Source organism: Ictidomys tridecemlineatus, chromosome X, assembly GCF_052094955.1.
Source record: "Ictidomys tridecemlineatus isolate mIctTri1 chromosome X, mIctTri1.hap1, whole genome shotgun sequence".
NCBI lineage: Eukaryota > Metazoa > Chordata > Mammalia > Rodentia > Sciuridae > Ictidomys > Ictidomys tridecemlineatus.
In genome coordinates, this window is record NC_135493.1 from 54,364,078 (window position 1) to 54,384,282 (window position 20,205).

General features: G+C 33.7%; 1 protein-coding gene across 5 annotated transcripts in view; it reads left to right on the top strand.

Moving 5' to 3' along the window:
- Diaph2 (diaphanous related formin 2) overlaps positions 1–20,205 on the top strand; it is an 802,473-nt gene that overhangs the window by 654,078 nt on the left and 128,190 nt on the right. The window contains exon 28 of one of the 5 annotated variants that reach the window (XM_040283677.2): positions 4,008–4,130. The exons of the other annotated variants lie outside the window; for them this stretch is intronic. Coding sequence (XP_040139611.1) covers positions 4,008–4,057 — 50 coding nt within the window. The 3' untranslated portion in view covers positions 4,058–4,130. Of the gene's footprint in view, positions 1–4,007; positions 4,131–20,205 lie in introns of those variants that run through there. 5 annotated transcript variants of the gene reach the window in all.

Sequence of the window (20,205 nt, forward strand, 5' to 3'; positions counted from 1 at the left end):
AACCAAGAAAACTGAATTTAAGAAAACAGAAGAAACTCAGGAGACACATGATCCCAGTTTTATGTATCAGCAAGATAACAATATAAATGAGAAGGTATGATTTACCATTTGAGAATAGAAAGAGGACAAGACACAGTGGTATATACCACAGAGGGAAAAACAAGGTCTAAGTATTATAGAAAAATAACTTCCCAACAAAACAAAACTCACATTTCCCCAGGCCTCTCTACTTCACATAAATAACAGAACCCCAGTTGTGCTGGCTGTTGTCTCCTCATACACATTCAGGACCTCTGAAGCATTTCTGGAAGTTCTCAGGGAACATTTCAGAAATAAAGACAATCACCCACTACTGTTCCTCCACTTCTGCCTAGAATACCATGTATTTCATGCCTGCTGCTTTCTATTGCAGCTGGGATCCTGAAGCTTTCACAATGCCAAAGCTTTACAGTGGTCTTTGGCAAAGTATATATACAAAGGTACTTCTCTCTTCTTTTAGGGAGGCACTCCAGCTGTGTACCAAAGTAGTACTGCTTATGTCTCAAAGTCTTACAGGCATTTTTTGTAGAAACAGTTTTAAATTACAGCCTTCTTGATATTCTAGGATATGGCCCCACTAAGCAAGGTCCAAAGATAAGCTCATGGCAAATTCCATGTATCACTCAGTATCATCTTCATTCCTTGATGCCCTTCTGCTTATTATTGTTTTGTTATTAATAAGCCAAGCTGATCATTCATTCTAAGCTGTTTAGGTCTTTCTTCCTCAGGATGAGCTCTCCCTCATGAATTTCCTCAGTTTTTACTTTGTAAATGCTGAAATCCTATGCTAGCCCACCAAATACCATTTAGTCTAAAGTGTATTCATTATGTTCTGCTGCACAGTTAAAATCGACCGAAAATATAATGCAAACAAATACGCAAACAAAATCATGGCATTCATCCAATAATAGACAACTGATCAACTATTAGTGGCTTGGCAACAGTGCTAGTACCCTAGAATGCAAAGATGGATTAAAGAATGGTTCTTGCCCTCAAGAACACAGAATCTCATGGGAAAGACATATTCTCTCATCCTTCACATGATCCCACTTGTATGTATCAGCAAGATAACAATATAAATGAGAAGGTATAATTTACCATTTGAGAATAGAAAGGGGTCAAGACACAATGGTCTATACCACAAGCTTTCACAATGCCACAGCTTTACAATGGTGTAGGGATTGGTTCCAAGATCCCCAGTGGACACCCAAATCTGTGGATGTTCAAGTCATATGAAACGGTGAAGTATTGGCATATATATGATCTGTGCACATCCTCCTACCCATATACTTGACATGATCTCAGATAACTTCTACCTCCCAGATACATTAAATAATATTTAGATTACTTCTACCTAGTACAATGTAAATGTTTAGATGTTGCATTATTCAAGGAATATGAGAAAAAATGTCTGTAGTTTATTATAGATGCTATTTTTCATTATTTTTAATCCATAGTTGGTTAGATTCACAGATGCAGAACCCATTGAAATGGAGGGATTACTATATATGATATAAATACTATGAGTGTGCAGAAAGTGCTAAAACTGCCTAGAGAATTCAAGAAAAGTTTCATGATGAAAGTAGCTTGTGAATTGTGTTTTCAAGGAAGAATAGTAGTTTGTGTATGAGAGAACAGGAGGGAAAGGCATTTTAGATAAAAGAAAATGGCAAACACACAGGGTGGAAATATAAAGGGGTATGATGGCAATGATAGAAAGTTTGTTGCAGAAAAGAGCTCTTTAGATTCTCTAAAGGAAGAATGTCTTTTGTACCTTGAATGCTGAGGTTTGAAGAAAGGAAGTAAGGAGAATGTAAACATAAATTTTATCTCTATAAAAGATTATGACAGGAAAATTTCAGTGTTTTCAAAGATCTTACATGAAGTTGCCATATTTGATTATTATGCCTGATTTTTCGTCCAGATATGTGACCACCTCCCCTTAATTCAGTCATGTTTATTGAGCATACAATGCATGGTGCAGCTAAAAACCTTATCAGTCTAGAATACCTAGTGTTACACATGGAAGAAAGCACTTTCTCACTCGTTATGTGTGTTTCATTCCCTTCCAAAGCAGAGCTTTAACTATCTAACTCTCATAAGTTAAAATGAAGATCAATTATGGCCTCCAGAGAAGAATGGGTTGGGATAGAAAAGAGATATTCTTCAATTAACTGGGCAGAACCTGGGGGAGAGAGCAAAGTGCAGAAGGCAGCAAAAACTATGGGAATAATCCTTAGAAAATCTTCATTAATTATAGAATTGACTGGTTTGCAAGTGATGAAAGTCAGGGGTGGGTCGATTATAGTACATATGTAAAGAAAGGAGATGGCAGGGAACAGGCAAATCAAACACTCCATAGGCCAGCCACAAAGTGTTGTCAGCAGTGTGAGTTAGTTTGATTACTCTTTGATTACTCCTTGACAATAATCAGTCAGTGAATACAGGAGTCTCAGGGATATGACCGAGATGAGATGATGGTTATAAATATGAGAATGGGTGAGATAAGCTGAGAAGAAGGAATAGAACAGTGGAACAAAGACAGAACTCAGGAGAAAACATTTATGGCACACACTGGTTCTCCGCCCTGGCCCCACAATGAAATCACTTTGAGGTACTTCTAAAAAATACATCTAATTTCTCTCTGAACCAATCAAATAAAAGTCCATTGGGTTGAAACCTGGGTAGCAGCATACTTTAAAATTTATTTGGATGATTTTAATATCCTACAAAATAGAAAACTATCCATTTATAGAATTAGTTTGGAAGCTGTAGCCCATAAAAGAGAACATGAAAGGATTGATTATGAACATAGATGATGAGAAGAAAGTCAGTGTGGTATCACAGAGGCCAAATGAGTAGAGCTTTTCAAAGAAAAAATGTAGCATCAGATATAATTGAGAGTATCAATAAAATGAGCATTGAAAATGATCCATTAGATTTAACTATCAGGAATTCTTTGGTTCACCTTAGCAAAAGCAGTACTAGCTGAGTATATTGAGGTAGGGAGACGAGAGATGGTGTAGATGTCAGATTGCAGTGAGTTCTAAAATGCTGTTAATTTTTAAAACCATTTAACTTAGGATCTTGTAATTGATGTGTCTGTGTTCATTATATGATTTTTGCTTGGTTGTTGTTATTGTTTGTTTTGTTTTGCCTTCATCTCATTTCATGAAGTTTTACTTTTGAAACACATACATATGCATTGATTAGTAAGATTTAGGTTTGCATTAAAGATGCTAGAAACAGAAGATTGCTATGTAGACTATCCTTGATCTTTCTTTGACAACTAGTGAACAAATTGAAAATAGACCATTTATGTGCTATTTATATGCAGAATTGTTCTAAGCAAGCACTGATGATGTTCTCTGTAGAAATTTCAATCATTTTTTGCTTGTCTGTTCTCCTAACAATATAATCAGCTCTGCTGCACATTTCTTCATTGGTGATCTCTGTAGGACAGTAGGAGATAAGGTCAATTCCAGTTGATTTTTATGAGAAAATGAATATAGCAGGCTTCCTTTAGATATTGGAATGTGGGAAAACTTAGAACAAGCAATTATTATGCAGCAGAACATTTCTCTTAGTAGTTTTAAATCCATGTCAACAATTCATGGACATGTTAATGTTGGGAGCTAAGCTCCCACAACTACCTGATTATTAACAAACCTTCAAGTCAGGAATAAATGGTTGGGACCCTATTTGTCAAGTTTGTGATATCAGCAAGCAGACACTTTGTGCATTTGCAGCTACAAAAACTGACAAGGTATTAATCAGATTGCCATAAGGACCTAAACTTTTCTAGAAAATGAAATGTTTTCACAAGTTAAGGAAAATAATTGTTTTAATTGGTGGCCTTGACTATGGGTTCATTTTTCTAATGTGGATACATTGGTATATTAGCATTTTCATATTAGCATTTTCCTTAAACAAGTTAAAAAATGTAAGTTCTGCTTTCTCTTCAACAGTTACATCTGCTGGCCCAGTGGCCAAACAAGCTGGATTCACCTGTAAATGAATGTACTCCTGGCCCTTCAATTTCTGTTATACCTTTGGATATGTATCTTCTGTGTATTAAAACTTGAGCATCACTCTGGTTTGTCCCTTTCCTTGTGCCTCATAAAATAATAGGGGGAGAAAGTGAAAGAGGGAAAAAAGGGAAGATGGGAGGGAGGAAGGTCCAGGACAAGTGGGGATGTTCTTTGATAATTTATCAGTAGCTTTTGCACTTGCAAAAAAAAAAAGTGAGCCTAAATAACACAGTCCATTTTCCCAGGAAAGATTTTAAGGTTTGGTCAATGTCAACACTCTTCAAGATACAGATGATACAAATTTTTAAAATACTACAAAGATTATAACTGTATATTGCCATTAAAAGATTGTGATTTATTTTCAACATCTAGCACATAACTCAATATAGTATATGCTCTTCTGCTTGGTGAATACTTCACAATTATCAAAAAATATTGAATCTACAAGAAAGCCTTTTCAATTTATTGTACTGAAAGCTATCTCTGAAGTTTGAAATTTGAGGGATGAAGGAAATAGAAATTTCATTCTACATCATAGTAAATGGAATTTCATTAAAGCTGAGTTTATTTTATGGGCAAACTCGAATGCCCTATGTATGTTACCTTCACACGACCTTTCTATTCAGTAATGTTTAGGCTTCATAAGTGAAGAAATGTGCCAACTTTATATAAAAAACTAAATATAACTATATGTCATTACTCTTACCTCTTTTGTGCTTGCATTTGACTGCCACCTCTTTGTCATTCTTACCTTCAATCCCAGTTTGTTCCACTAACACCTAGCTATTTAGAAAACAAAATTCCTAAATGCTACCAGCAAAAATAAAGGAAAAGTAAAATGACAATCACAGCCTTTTTGTTTCAGCTTTACATATCTTCTCATAAGTCTTTGCAAATAAACTCTGTAAGACAGAAGCAGAAAGAAGTTAGTGACTCTTCCTAGAATAGCATTAAGTAATTAATTGCTTTTCCAACTTTCTTGATGAATTACTAAGAAGAACAGATCTTTCTGAAATTTAAGGTTTTCTCCTAATATGTAGGAACATTCTAAGGATTTAAACTGTTTGTTTGAGGGACTTCTGGTATCCACAAAGGTATTATCCCTTTCCACCTGGGAAGGTTTTAGCTTGAGATTTTAGCTTTACTGGTCTGTTCTATTGTTTGTCTAGCACAGATGTAGTGTACTGCAAGCAATACAGTACTCTCTGGGAAATGAACAAGATTTTTTTTTTATTTCATACATTATTTACAACTCTGCATTGGCTTCAAAAATTCAATGTATATCCTGGACACAAAGAAATGAAAAGCACAAAAGCATAGATATGATTGTCATATAGTTGTTTAGAAAGTTAATACTATTATACATGGATTTCTCCTTTATTGCAACATTATAATACCTATTAGAGGTTTACCAGCCTAATGGCTGTTAATCAAAAATGTGTATGCTTATTTTGTTTCATAATAAACTAATAGAGTATATTTAAATATATGGAGCTTACCTATAAGTAAGCAGTATGATTTTGTTTGGATAATCCAATGTTTATTTTAGTCATGTTTGTGACATCATCTCACTTGTGTATATCAGGTCTATTTTCAGTGACAGAGATAATGAAAAATGATGGTGCTTTATACTTAATTTTTTCCTATTTTACTTTATTGTACCAAACATAAACATTACTGAGTCCTAAAGAAAAAGGACTAAAAAAAATTCTGTTATGTACATTTTATTGTTTTAGTCCAAGTTTAAATGAATTCTTCAACACGTATCAAGTGCATTAACACAATTTCATTTAACTAACAATCTTCTAATCCCCCAACATGAAGTCACCAAGAAAATGCCCATCCTTAGTGATTGGTATAACAAATTAGTGAGTAATGGGGCCAAGATAGAAGATAAAATTAGAAATGAAGTTCCAAAATGAATTTTTAGGACATTATTAGAGATATTTTTAAAAATGTTGAATTTAGGTGTGATACAGCCTAGGAAAGACAAATGGGAAGAAAAATACTCCATCTAGAATTTGAATATTTTTTCACTAGCCACTAATACTATTGATTAGTTTGCATGGCTTATTTAGAATTGAAACTTCCTGGGAAGGGAAGATACAAAGCAGAGAAGAAAATATTATAGTCAAACTGAATGCTGCCCATACAGATTCTGTATGGTGTAGATTATCCTGAGGCTTCCAATCTCTTTATTTTTCTCTTAATTTCTTGGGGTCCTTTGCATACCACTTTGCCACATCCATCCACCTGCTTCAGAACATTCCTGTTCATTCATTTATCTTGCTCACAGAACTATTTCACAAGTCCATTATCCTAATTCCATAGTTCATACATTAGCTCTGAGTGAGAAAAAACAGGAAATAAATACAGTTGCTTCAGCATTGTTTGAGGGCTATTTATTTCTGTTCCATCTTAGCATTCTGTCTATTTGAGGGGGAGGATAAGACTGACATGACAGTACATACTACTCCAAATAAATGCTCTCTTACTTTATGGGAAATTATTCTGGTGTTAGTAGCAGGGTAGGACAATCAATGAAGTATGTTCAAAAGGGATAGAGAAAAATTCCTGGATAGAACTCTTGGCTCCCAGCCTTTTATTAAAAATTATGTCATCATAATTGGGATTTACAAGTGCTTGTGATGTTATGTAAGGCATCAAGTAGACAATCAACCTTCTATATTGCTATGCCAGTGATTTCATCAATTAGTATAGACATTTGCAAAATGACTACATAATTATCTGACTCTCAAAAAATTGTACACTTTTTTTCTAATTTTGAATTTTTTTTAGAAATACATGACAGTAAAATGTATTTGGCATATTATACATACATGGAGGATAGCTTCTTATTCTTGTAAATGTACATGATATGGAGTTACATTGGTTGTTTATTCATATATGAGAATAGCTTTCTTATGTCCAATTCATTCTGCTGTCTTTCCTGTTCCCATTCCGCCTCCCTTCCCTTTATTCCTTTTGTTTAATCCAATGAACTTCTACTATACTCTCTTTAAAAAAAACTCAAAGGGGAAAATATATTTTTATGGAACTTCTTCCAACCACATAGTGGTGCACATTTATTGACAGCATAACAGGTAAAAATGTATTCATGAAAAAGGAAAAGTTGCAGATTTCAACAAGTAGAGCAGTTGATAGATTTAGTATTTTTTTTTAAAAAAAGTCTCTTCACATTCAGTAAGGACAGGTCATAATTCAGTGCTATTTCAAGTGAAGTATTTGATTATTAAGACAGATAAAACAAACAAAAAAATGAAAAGCACTTCCCTTATAAGCCAACTGATATTTTAACATGTTTCTCTGACATCTTGAAAATGAACACCCATGCTCATTTACTTTTTGTTTTTAACTTTGAGTTAGAAGGGGGATTCTACAGTGTGTGCATTTATCTGTTTACCTAAACTGAAGCATGGTACTTGTAAAGTAGCATCATTGATTGATTGCTATTTTTCAAAATCAAATTATACAAAAAGACTTTTATTATGCATATCTTCAAACTGCTATTTAACTTCAGATCTTGACCATCAAATAGGTCCTGTTCTCCTAGATGATTGGGATATAAAAGTTAAATGTCGGGTGGGGAAAATAGAAGCTCAATTTTGAAGTGTGACATCTTCTGGATTCTTTTCTGGGATCCATAATATGGGGTACATGTCCTGGCATAATTGAAGGTAAAAAGGGTAGTGTTTGGGTGAAATCCATCATAGAGTATCATTTCCTAACTGTGTGTCCAAAGCTGCTTTTGTACCAATTAGCTATGACCTTTTCTTTTAGCCTTGGGCTATGAGATTATTAGAGGCAACTGTTTCTGAATTATTTTCTTTCTAATATTAGTTTAAGCAAATTTCCTTGCAGAACTAACTATTCTTTCATAGCCCCCGCCCCTCCCCCGCCCCTTCTGCTGCTTCTTTTCACTAAGCTGCTAAATCTTTTGCAGAGGAATTAAACATGATGTTTCTAGAAACATTAATAGTTTGTGCCCTTTTCTGAGCGTCCTACTTCAGAAATATTGCAGCTGCAGTGATATTACATGCAGTCATTTCTTCCTGTTTCTCTCAGCAGGGAAGTTCCAGCTTTAAGGTAGATGCAAGTTCTTTTATTCCTGAGCTAGTCTCAGAGATTCTCTTTTTCTAAAGGATGTGAATGCCTCAGTGAGGATTTCAAAAGCATATTGCTTCTTTGTCCACTTAGTTCACCTCAGTTGACTATGCAGTTCATAGGAATAATGGAGAGTGGGCAAAAGAGTATAAATGAATGATTGCAAATCAACCCGACTATTAGAAAACCAACCCAAAGCAGGGGTTCTACTGTCATAGTAACATCATCTCTACATGTAGTTCTTTAAATGTGGATGTACTCCAGGGAAAAAAACTCCACAGGCAGTAAAACATCAAAAAAGGCAGCTAAATTGAAAACAAACCACTTTTGCATTTTGTATTGCAGCTTTATGGCCAAATGAATAAAAGAGATTTTTTTCATTTTAATTTTGTTATTTTTCTTGTTTTTTGGTGCAGAGAAAGACAGGACTTGGCTAAGACTTGACTTATTTATCCTTACCTCTCCAAAACATGTTCTTTATATGATTCTTCTAAATTTCCCCAACATACTTGTTATTTTCTTTGTTTTCAATTTTAATATCACACTATTTATGAAATTGTCACCACTTTTGAAGTTCATTTTACAGAGCTGTTAGTTTTATTAAGAGAAAAATTATTTTCTATAAAGTAGTTAATAGAAAAAAAATTAGTTAAATCCCATTCAAATAATAGACAAACTTGACTTATTCAACTTTGACATCTAATTTGAATCTTTTGTGCATACTGTTCTGGAAGCTACTACCACTTGTGATATTTGAATAAGAGGGAACAAAATAGACATAATACTTCTTTTTCACTAGCTTCAAATTAATTTTAGATTATACTGAACCACATCTACATTATTAAATTGAGAAATTCAATGTTTACTCCAAAGTGTTCTCTTCTAACTCCTTTAATAATGTCAAGATTCTGCATCAGAAGAGCAAGGGAATTATCATATAAATGTTTTTCTTTTTTAAACTAACATGAGGTTAAAAATTATTTTTTCCACATTTATGATTCTTTTAGGCTAATTGCAATATAATTCCACATGAGTAATTTGTAATACTGACTACCAGCCATGTAAACAATGATGGAAGGAGAAAGTTTTAAAATAACGAGAAATAAGTCTGTATTGAAAATGCTAAATATCATCAACAATTTTGTAGTTTATACTTTTTGAAATAAGTTAACTTTGAAATATGTAATTAGATTAAGCTAGAAATGCATCTTACTTATGGTACTGCTTGTTATAATTCATAGTTAGCACCAGTACAAACTGATAATATGAAAACCTCACAGATTTTTACTGTTATTTGTACCCATTTTTGTCAGCTATACAAATGATAAAAGAATAATCAAAGAACTGATGGCTTAATATAATGGCTATTGTGTTCTAAATATCTTTTGTGCTTTGACATTAAATGTCTCTCTTGCCTTGGTATCTACTTTCAAAACTACTACCCATTCCTGGTACTATTTAACTGGGGATATTAGTCCTTTGACAGTGGTGTATGCTATTGACAGTATCTTTTAATTTGCTTAATTTCCTGACATTTGCTATGTTAATTTTTTTACTTTGGTATTTTTTAATGCCAGATTTGTGCTTAAAATAGAAAAACCCTCTACTAATAAGATTTAGTCATATCACCTAAGTACTACAGAGTTGTCCCAGATGTAATAGGGAGAGATAAAGAAGGGATCACAGATAATAAATTTGCCCTGCTTTCCCCACAAAGTTATTACTGCAAGCTTTAAGTCTCAGCTTTTATTGATAAATATAAATACCGGTTATGTAAGGAAAGCCTATTCCTATTTATAATAGCATTCAAATCTGGTTTTAGTAATTGCTTAGGCCAAACCACTCCATAAACACTCCCAAGGCAATTTGAAAACAGGTATTTGTTGCCTAATCTGTTTTTATTGCATATGAATTTTATTTTATTATTTTTGTAATTAAAGCAATAAAACTTAATAATATTTCCTGATAACTAGCAGGTAAACAACTTTATACAATATAGGGTATATTTTATTTTCTGAAACAACTGATGGTCATTCAAAAGAAAGATTGTTGGGGAGTGGTGGGGGAAGGAGGTTAGTATTTTCAATTGGTTACCAGGCTTTTAACAAAACAATTCCTATTATAATCCTAAGGAATTTCATCTGACTAAATCCCCACTCAAATGACAAACAAGGAGTGAGAGCTGTAGCTAAAAGAACAAAGGGTAATGGGGGGACCTGTATCTGAATGAGCCCCACCATGGTGCCCTTTAGAGGGTCCCATTGTACCCTGGGTTAGCACCTCTCACCATTGCTTATGAAAACACTTAACATTGAATGATGCTGTGTGTCTTTTATTGTACTTACTAAAATTGCTTATGCAATTTCAATTGGCTATGGTGTTTATCATGTACTGTCCTCTGTATTATGTAGCATGGATTAGCCTAAGAAGCAGCTGCCTTTTTTTTAGTGCATCGAGTGATTATTATGTATTGTGTGAATATCAGTTCAAGTTTCTTGAGTGCTGTGGCATCTAGATGAAGAGTAGTAAATAAACATTAGGCTTTTAAAATAAAAAAGACTTTTATGCTATTCTTCAATTTCTAAATTCTCTTAAAATAAATGGTGGCTATTGGACCCTTTTATTTCAATAAAAGATAAACACGCCCACTGGTGAACACATATAAATCTGCACTTTAATGTTAATGGAAACTACACATGGGTATCAAGAGGTAAAACTCAAAGAAGATACTATAAAATCATGTTATAGCTCAGTTTTCAGAGTGTTTCAAACCTGAGGGGCATTGTTTCATGCTTTAAGTTTGTATGTATACAATCTCTAACCTTCAATATCCTTAATAAAATGGCTTTCAAATCATAAGCTTGGTTTGTTTCTTTAAAATATGGGGTGGGGTGCATTGTAATTATAAAAGCCTCTTTGAAAATTGGACTTGGTAAAAGGATCTATATTGTGTGTGCATGTATGTAGCTCCTTTGGTGTTTGTTAAGAGCAGTAGGTGCCATTCTCCTATTTTCCCCATTCTCTCCTTAGACTGTTTTAGGTCATAGGCTTTCTCCTTTTGCTTTCCTCACCTCCCCATGACGCCTGCCCTGATCCCTTCAATTGCATTGACTCTTTTCTTTCTCTTTTCATTTCCCAGGAGAATCTGAGAACTCTTAAGTCCCACAATTTACTGAACTGCTATAATTATAGCCTGTATCTTTTATTAAAATAACTACATGCTATGCTTTTCTGTGGTAGTACAGAATAGTAATGCGATTAGCACCCTTCATTAAGATGTACTGCCCATTTTGAGTGACAGCTTTAAGTCACAGGACAATTCTCCTACACAATGGTCTGTACTTTTTTAAAAGGAAGAAGGGAAGATTTGTAATTGAGGAAGAAAACTAAAATCCTCTAGAAAATCTGCCATTGTTAATACACCCAACTCTTCACCCCTACCCTCCAAAAAAGATTTTTAGTCAATGAAACTTTGAAAATCTTCATATTGATAGCACATTTTCCATACTTTAATAAGTTAACCCCAATGTCAATCACAAATGAGAATACTTGTGCTTATTTCCCATAGTGACTGTGAAGATAAAGTGAGATGGTGACAATGAAACTTCTTCCAACCTTTTAAAATATATTTACTTTAAAGTCAAACAGTTTTAAAGTATTTTTGTTATCCAGTATATTGTTGCTGTAGCCAAAATAACTGACAGAAACAACTTGAAGTAGAAAAGGTTTCTGTTGGTTCATGATTTCCAGAGGTTTAGGCCATGGTCAGCTGACTCCACTGCTCTGGGCCCAAGATGAGATAGAACATCATGGCAGATGGGCATGTCAGGAAAAAGATGTTAATCTCATGGTAGTTGGGAAGCTGAGAAATAGGAAGATAGCATAAACTATCAGGTGTAAGATACAATCCTTAAGGGCACACCCCCAGTGACTTATCTCTTCCAGTCAAACCCCAGCCTACAGTTACCACCCAGTACAGTAGAGATTTCAAATTATTAATCTACCAAATGGATTAATCCACAGATTAGGTTATAATAATCTAATCATTCCACCTCTGAACATTCCTACATTAAGAGGAGCTTTTGAGAGATACATCATATTCAAATCATGACAGTGTTTAAATATCATCATTTCTATATTAATCAATGCAGTTAAATCCTTCAGCAGCTACCTATTACTACTAGGACAAAATCTAGATGTTTTATAGAAACTCAGAAGGCTCTGTGTAATTCTTTGTGTACCTACATTATTTGTCTCTTCTTTTTTTCTTTTTTTTAATAGTTACACATGACAGTACAATGACCTTGACATATCATACATTTGAATCAGATGGGATATAATTTCTAATTTTTCTGAGTATATAGGTCGCAGAATCACATTGGTCATATAGTCACATATATACACAAAGTAATAATAATATTTGTTTCATTCTACTATCCTTTCTATCTCTCCAACCCCTCCCCTCCCCTCCCATCACTTTTGTCTACCTAATCTAGGGTAACGCTATTCTTTTTTTCCCCACATCTTCATACATGTATTTTGTATAACAATGAGGGTCTCATTCCACCATCCATGCAATTCCCTTTTCCCTCCCTTTCCCTCCCACCCCTCTTCCCTATGTAGAAGTAATCTTCTTCCCATGCTCTTCCTCTCTTCCCCATTTTGAGTCAACTCCCTTATATCAAAGAAGACATTTGGCATTTTTTTTTTTTTGGCGGGGGGATTGGCTAACTTAGCATAATCTGCTCTGATGCCATGATCTTATTATTTTTTAGTGCTGAGTAATATTTCATTGTGTGTATATGCCACATTTTTTTTATCCGTTCATGCATTGAAGGGCATCTAGGCTGGCTCCACAGTCTAGCTATTGTGAATTGTGCTGCTATAAACATTGATGTGGCTATGTCCCTGTAGTAAGCTGTTTTTAGGTCTTTGGGGTATAGTCTGAAAAGAAGAATAACTAGATCAAATGGTGGTTCCATTCCCAGCTTTCCAAGGTATCTCCATACTGCTTTCCAAATTGCCTGTACCAATTTGCAGTCCCACTAGCAGTGTATGAGTGTACCTTTTTCCCGAATCCTCGCCAGCACTTGTTGTTATTTGTCTTCATCATGGCTGCCATTCTTATTGGAGTGAGATGGTATCTTAGAGTAGTTTTAATTTGAATTTCACTAATTGCTAGAGATAGTGAGCATTTTTTTTCATATATCAGTTGATTGATTGTATATCCTCTTCTGAGAAGTGTCTGTTCAGGTCCTTGGCCCATTTGTTGATTGGGTTATTTATTTGTCTCTTTTTTTGAGAGAGAGAGAGAGAGAGAGAGACAGAGAGAATTTTAATATTATTTTTTATTAGTTTTCAGCAGACACAACATCTTTGTTTGTATGTGGTGCTGAGTATCGAACCTGGGCTGCATGCATGCCAGGTGGGCGCTACCGCTTGAGCGACATCCCCAGCCCCTTATTTGTCTCTTCTAGAATGAAGTTGTGAGGAAATTTGGCTCTCAACTTCTGAACTGTCATTATGTTACGAACAAAAGCACTGTTTCAAGTGTAGAGATCTTCTTATATTCAAACTGGCACTTTTGGATAAAATGCAAATAGAATTTTCATGGTTAAGAAAATGTGATGCCTGATAAGTTTTGTTTTATAATTGTTTTACCTACATAAATATAGGTAAAATATCTATAATTATATCTATAATTGATTAAGATAATGAACAATTAAAATGTAAGCCAGAATTTATGAAGTATTTAATTAATAGCAGTAAATATATTGTATTTCCAGTTGCATTGCCTACCAGAATCTTTCAAAATATAATAAATCTTATATTTTTGAAGTTGAACAATTAGAATAAATTTTATTTTAAAATATCACTTTCCCTATGCTTCAGGTTCTAACTAAACATAATTAAACCTACTGCTTCTGCTAATACAAGTTTACAAAGCAATGGAATTATTGCCAGTACCTGGCCTTCCTGTTCAATCTTTCTTTCTTCTTCTTTTTTGTTTGTTTGTTTGGGGGAAATGTTTTATTCTCCTGGCTAGCCTATGCTATTGCAGGGAAAGTTTTGAAAGAAAGATTATTTTGAATCAAGGACAGAAAACTCCAGGAGCTTAGTGGGTTTTTTTCTCTGATTAATTTTCAATTTAAGAAAAAAATTAAAAATATCCCACCAAACATTTTGCTTCGATAGGCTGAAGCTTCAATTGTTTTAGAAGTGGACTACAAGATTAATATTTCTTTCTTTAGAAAAGAAACTAATATAATTGACTATGCATTCTTAAAAGATAGCTTGTTCATACTTCTACTAGTATATCCATAAAGATTTTCATGTTATTCTGATGTATGTCCATTATTAAAGACAAATGCATTTTTAAATCTTGTAATTAGAAGGTTCATAGCCATCATAGGTCTATTGGAAGCAGAAATACATATTAATATTTTAGCTTTCCATTTGCTTTCATGAAATCTATGAACAGAAGCTATCTGCATCTAGGGATTGTCTTCAAATGACAAATTCAGCATGCTACAAAAAAGTGATACTGGGATTTCCTGCTGAATTCATCTAAAGTTAGGCCATCCTGAGTAATGATTCAGAGTGGATTCTTATTCTCATGTGCCAAAAGTTATTTTTCTCTTTTTATATTTGATTTTGATGGTGATGAATATGACTGTGAAAAGGAATTATGCCACATAAAGAGAAATACTCATAGTATTACAAAATTGTCAATGACAGAATAGTCTGACTGAAATGATACAGTTTGATTTCATTTTCTCAGAGCTAAAATACAAAACATAATGAAAATGGACTTCTGAAGTTTTCTGAATCACCCAAATAATAAGTAATGTCTAAGACTTTATGTACCTGGTACATAAAGAGGACATATTACATCCTCAGAAAAAGATTAGTTGTGTGAATGAATAAATTATGTAAATAAATGTATGCTTTATTTTATCAATTACATGTCCCTTTTATCTTCCCTTTTCTTTGACCAAATGATTTGAAATGTATTACTATCATGTAGTTTTTCTCTTCTGTGATATTTTGTGTTATAAAAGATAATGCATAATTACTCTAGAAAATTTAAACTATAAGGACAATTAAAAATATCTACAATTTCAATATCCAGAAGCATTGACCATTAACATGTTGGCTTATTTCCTTTTACCTTGTAGTTGTATGAATTTTACATAGTTTATATTATACTATATACACAGTTGTGCGTCCTATATTTTCACTTAATTTTGAAAGCATTTTCACAAAAATAATCCAATTAAGTCCCAAGTTTTCAATTCTGCAAATATTTCAATGACACCGGTACATTAAAATGGGTTAGAAATCATAATAATAATCTGCACCTTATATTTCGTTTATTATCTATGAGAACAGAAATATAGATAATAACAAATATATCCTATTTATAGGATAGCTATTTTTCCACCATTGATAATTTGAACTGCAGTGCATTCTTTGAAATAAAATGGCAACCTAGTTCTAGGAAATCCTTTCATGAATACATTTCTTAAATTACATACCAGGTAAATATGTAATATTTTGTTCAGTTGAACATTTGATAGAAAACTTTCACAGCAAAGTATATGCCATTTTCACAATGAATTTAAAAGTATTTCCAAATACTTTAATCATTCATCTATTACTTTTCTCAAAAGAATATATCTCTATATCCGTAATGATTATTTCAAAGTTAGCATAAGTGGTATATTTGTTGTACAATTTAAGTTGTTGTAAGTATTCCACATCTAGAATGGTAGGAAAAAATTATTATTAAGGAATGTGAATAGATATATATTCTAAATTCATGTATATGCACATTCTAACTGTGAATATATTATATATGCTTATTTCAAAAAATATATTTACATTCTTTAAGTAAATACTTAAAAATATTTAGTATAGTCAGACCCTAAGAGTAGGAAGATGTACCTTACTCCAAAGGAATGCACTAATTAGTTTGGGAAAGAGTGCCACAATAAACTGTTAGGTTGAGCCATATGAAATTGTAGATTTTTCACCTATAAAAGCATTCATTTCATGTGATTCATCCTAGCATAATACACTATGATAAGGGTAATATTGTAGCAAGTACATAGTAGTGTGACAATGCCAAAATGAAAGTGATTAGTTCTTCTGAAGAGAGATAACAAGATGACTGCTGCTTATTCAGCAAATATAAGTTTAAATGAGGGTCCTTTGTGTCTGTATAGGGGTGTGTGTGTGAGAAAGATGCCAGGTAATATTCATGCACCAAATTTATAATATTATTTCGCATTGCATGCCAGCAACACTTCACCTCTCTGAAATCCAGCTATTCCAGCAACTCTACCTGCTTGGAAATGCCATTTATCTTTTCGAAATATGGCCATAAACCTGAAAGTAAGCAAAAACAAAAATATCCCTTAACAGGCAACAGGAATCTGATCAAATCCTTAAGCAACAGCATGTGGACTTTCATCAGAAAATAGCCTTCTGAGGCCCTCACTCAAAATCTCTTTACTTTTAAGTTATACACAGTTGTATAAAATTTGATTTTCTCTTTTTTTCACCCACCTACAAATGAGAAAGAACATACAATATTGGAAGGTAGAGATATTTTAAGATTCACTGGCAATACTAAGAAGTGATAGCTAATTTCCTGATTGCAGTGGAAGAGATGAACTTATCAAAGTGGACAATATCTTTAAAACATATAGGATACAAAACTGTTCATAATTGATCTTAAATTTATGAAATATATGTATACAATTGTTTACAAATTTAGGCATGAAATAGACCAAAATATTAACAGTCTTTGGCTATGCCATGGTGTTGTGGGTTATTTTTCTTTCTTTCTTACTTCTTACAGTATTTTTCAGTGGCCATGTGCTGATCATATTACTAGAATAATTTAAATAATATTTTAAAATAAATGCTTAAAATAAGAATGAGCCTGAAGTATAGAGCAGTTTTGGTCTATTTAGAGAAAAAGAAAGACACACCCCATTATGCCCTATGGATCTCGAGAGCACAACACAGTACTTGATGATCACAATAATTATGTGAATCAGCAAAAATGTATTTTCAATGGATTCTCTTTATGAAGGCAGCAAAGCGTATATTATATCTGCAAAATATTTCTGTACAAAATGCCTAAGAAAGAAAAAACGTTGCTTCTTGTGATGTATAAGCCCTCAGTCATCCAGATTGACTCATTGTCTGAGCTTTGGGGATAGCAGAAATCTTATTTTAGGTTTTTCTATTTTAAAATGTTATTACCCTGTAGCTATTTGTCCTATTAAATTATGCAATATTATTATATCAAAGCTTCCTCTCCTAAGTGTTTATAGCTATTTGTTGAGGCATTATTATCAGATGGGCATGGAAACATACATTTAACTGATCATCTTTATTCTTTTGTAAATAGCAGGAATATCTGTTAAAATATACCTTCTTTTCTGAAATGTGAGGTTTTACTGCTTGATGCCTTTGTTGGCTGACCCTTGATTTTTCCAGAATTTCACACAGTAAGAGAAGAAATATTTACGTGTTTCTAATCTATTGCAAAGTATTAAAATCAAATTATAAATTATTCAAGCTATTGGGCAAGTTTCCTGAGAAAATATATACAGCATAAAGAATATAATATTTATAATCATATTTCCCTGTTAGAAATGTTACGGTTGAAACACTCCTTTCTGTTTAAAAATATAAATTGAAAAAAATGACAACAGGCAATATAAATGCAAAATGAATCCATTGTCCTTGTGGACAATTCTCAATGTCTTTATCTTTCACATATGTGCTGCAATGGTAGCATTACTTGCATCATCATCACAACTTAGCCTTGTCCTTATTCACTTTTCACTGAATCATATGCTTTGGTAGTTGTCCCAGATTTTCTTTAATGTCTTCAAGACCTATCAGTGTCAGTAAATGATCATATGGATCTTCATTCATTTTTCCCTCAGTGTTCCTTCTTGTGACAAACTTTGTCCCCCTGATGACCTCACTCCTCCTACATCCTTCAGAATCATGCTCTTTTTCTTCTTAATATTTTTCTTTAAATAGATGTCTTCTTTCTATAGAAATGCTCAGGTCGTCCTTATACTTAGAAAATAAACATCTGTGATAAATAAACCAAACAATAATTATCCCCAACCTACTATCCTGCATCTAACTTAAGAGCAAAGACATGGCTACACCAAGAAATAAGATATGTGTATATCTATATGTATGTGTGATGTATGAATTTGTATGCACTTACATCTATAAATGAACCTTAGGTTGTTATTGGGATTGTGCTGCTCTTAATTGTGTGGCTTGGTTGGAATTGCTTCATGCTTCTGATATGGGGCCCCAGTGAACAGTCAGTGATTCTTTTTCCCTTTTGTATTTTGAAATTTTCAAGTACATATAAAATAGAATAATATAATGAACCCCATGAACAAATTACCCAGCTTCAACAATGACCAATTTGTGATCATTGTTAACCCAATTCTTGGATATTTTGAAGCACATCTCAGACCATAACATTTTTAAATGTGTAAATATCTCTATAGTTATCCACAAAACAATGATAATTATTTCTAGCATAACCAAATACTATTATCATAACTTACCTATCACCAAGTTATTAAATAACAGATTTTTAGTCAATGTTCACATTTTTTCTGATTATGCACTACTTATATTTTCTAGTTTGTAACAAGAACTAAAAAGGTTTATTTTGGCTCATGGCTCAGGAGATTCTGGCCCAAGAGGCCCCAGAGCTTTGGGCCTTTGGTGAAAACAGCATATTATGGCAAGAGCATGTAGCAGAGTAAACTATTCATCTCATAACTCAGGAAACTGAAGAGCCATGATGGGCTAGGGTCCCACGATCCCCTTCAAAGACATGCCCTAAGTGACCTAAGAACCTTCCACTAGGACCCAGCTTCTAAAGGTCCCACTACCTCCCATTGCATCACCCTTTGAGTCAATCCTATAACCCATTGACCTTTGGGGGAAGCTCATACAAACCATAATGCTACCTCATAGAGTTATTTTGAGGATTAAATGAGTAAATGCCCATGATGTAGCTAAAATGGTGCCTAGCATACAATAAGTATTTTGTATGCACTAAGCAGATGTTATTACTGTTATCATTTTTAATTATGTTTATTAGTTTAGGTTTTCAATAAGGCAGCAGTAAAGAGAGATTGAAGGTGCTAATAGAGGAGAGAATAATTGTAGAAACATTAACCTTTGAGAGAGGAGAAAAAGAGAGCAATTTCTACCCCAGAGATGACTAGGATAGATTATCAGTGTCTAGGTGAAGGCAGCTGCTAAAACTTCAATGATAGACTCATTCTTACAGGGTAAATATTAAGATCATCTTTTAAGAATGAGGAAAGGGGCTGGGTTGTAGCTCAATGGTAGAGCACTTGCTAGCATGTGTGAGGCATTGGGTTCAATTCTCCGCAATGCATATAAATAAATAAAATGAGGGTCCATTGACAACTAAAAAAATGAATGTGGAAAGGAATTTAGGAGCAGAAGCCTGTGGCAGCAGAGGAAGTTTGGAAATACTTGAGGAATAAGCCAGAGAACACATAATAGGCACAGGCAAGTTGTGTCAGTTCTTGATCTAAGAAAATTAATGTGTCAGGAGGGGGATCCCAGACTTTTGGAGTGGTAGCCTATCAGCCTGGTGAGGGCAGTGAGTCTGGGCATGGCTGAGTGGTAAGATTGTTATAAAATAAAAGTGAAGGAGCATTGAACAGGGAGTTGGGAGAGTTGGATCTATTTCCCAACTCTATTGTCATCTAGTTTATATTACCTCAGATAGGTCATTTACCTTTGTATCTCACATTCACTTGTGAAATGGGAGAGTTACCTCACTTTGTCTCTAACATTCCAATTCCAGAATTTATGACCTTAAAGGACTGATTCTAGAGCCAAACTGAAGAAGATCCCTTGAAATACCAGGGTTGGAAAGTGATGAATAGGTGGAGGGAGGTTGGAATGTAAG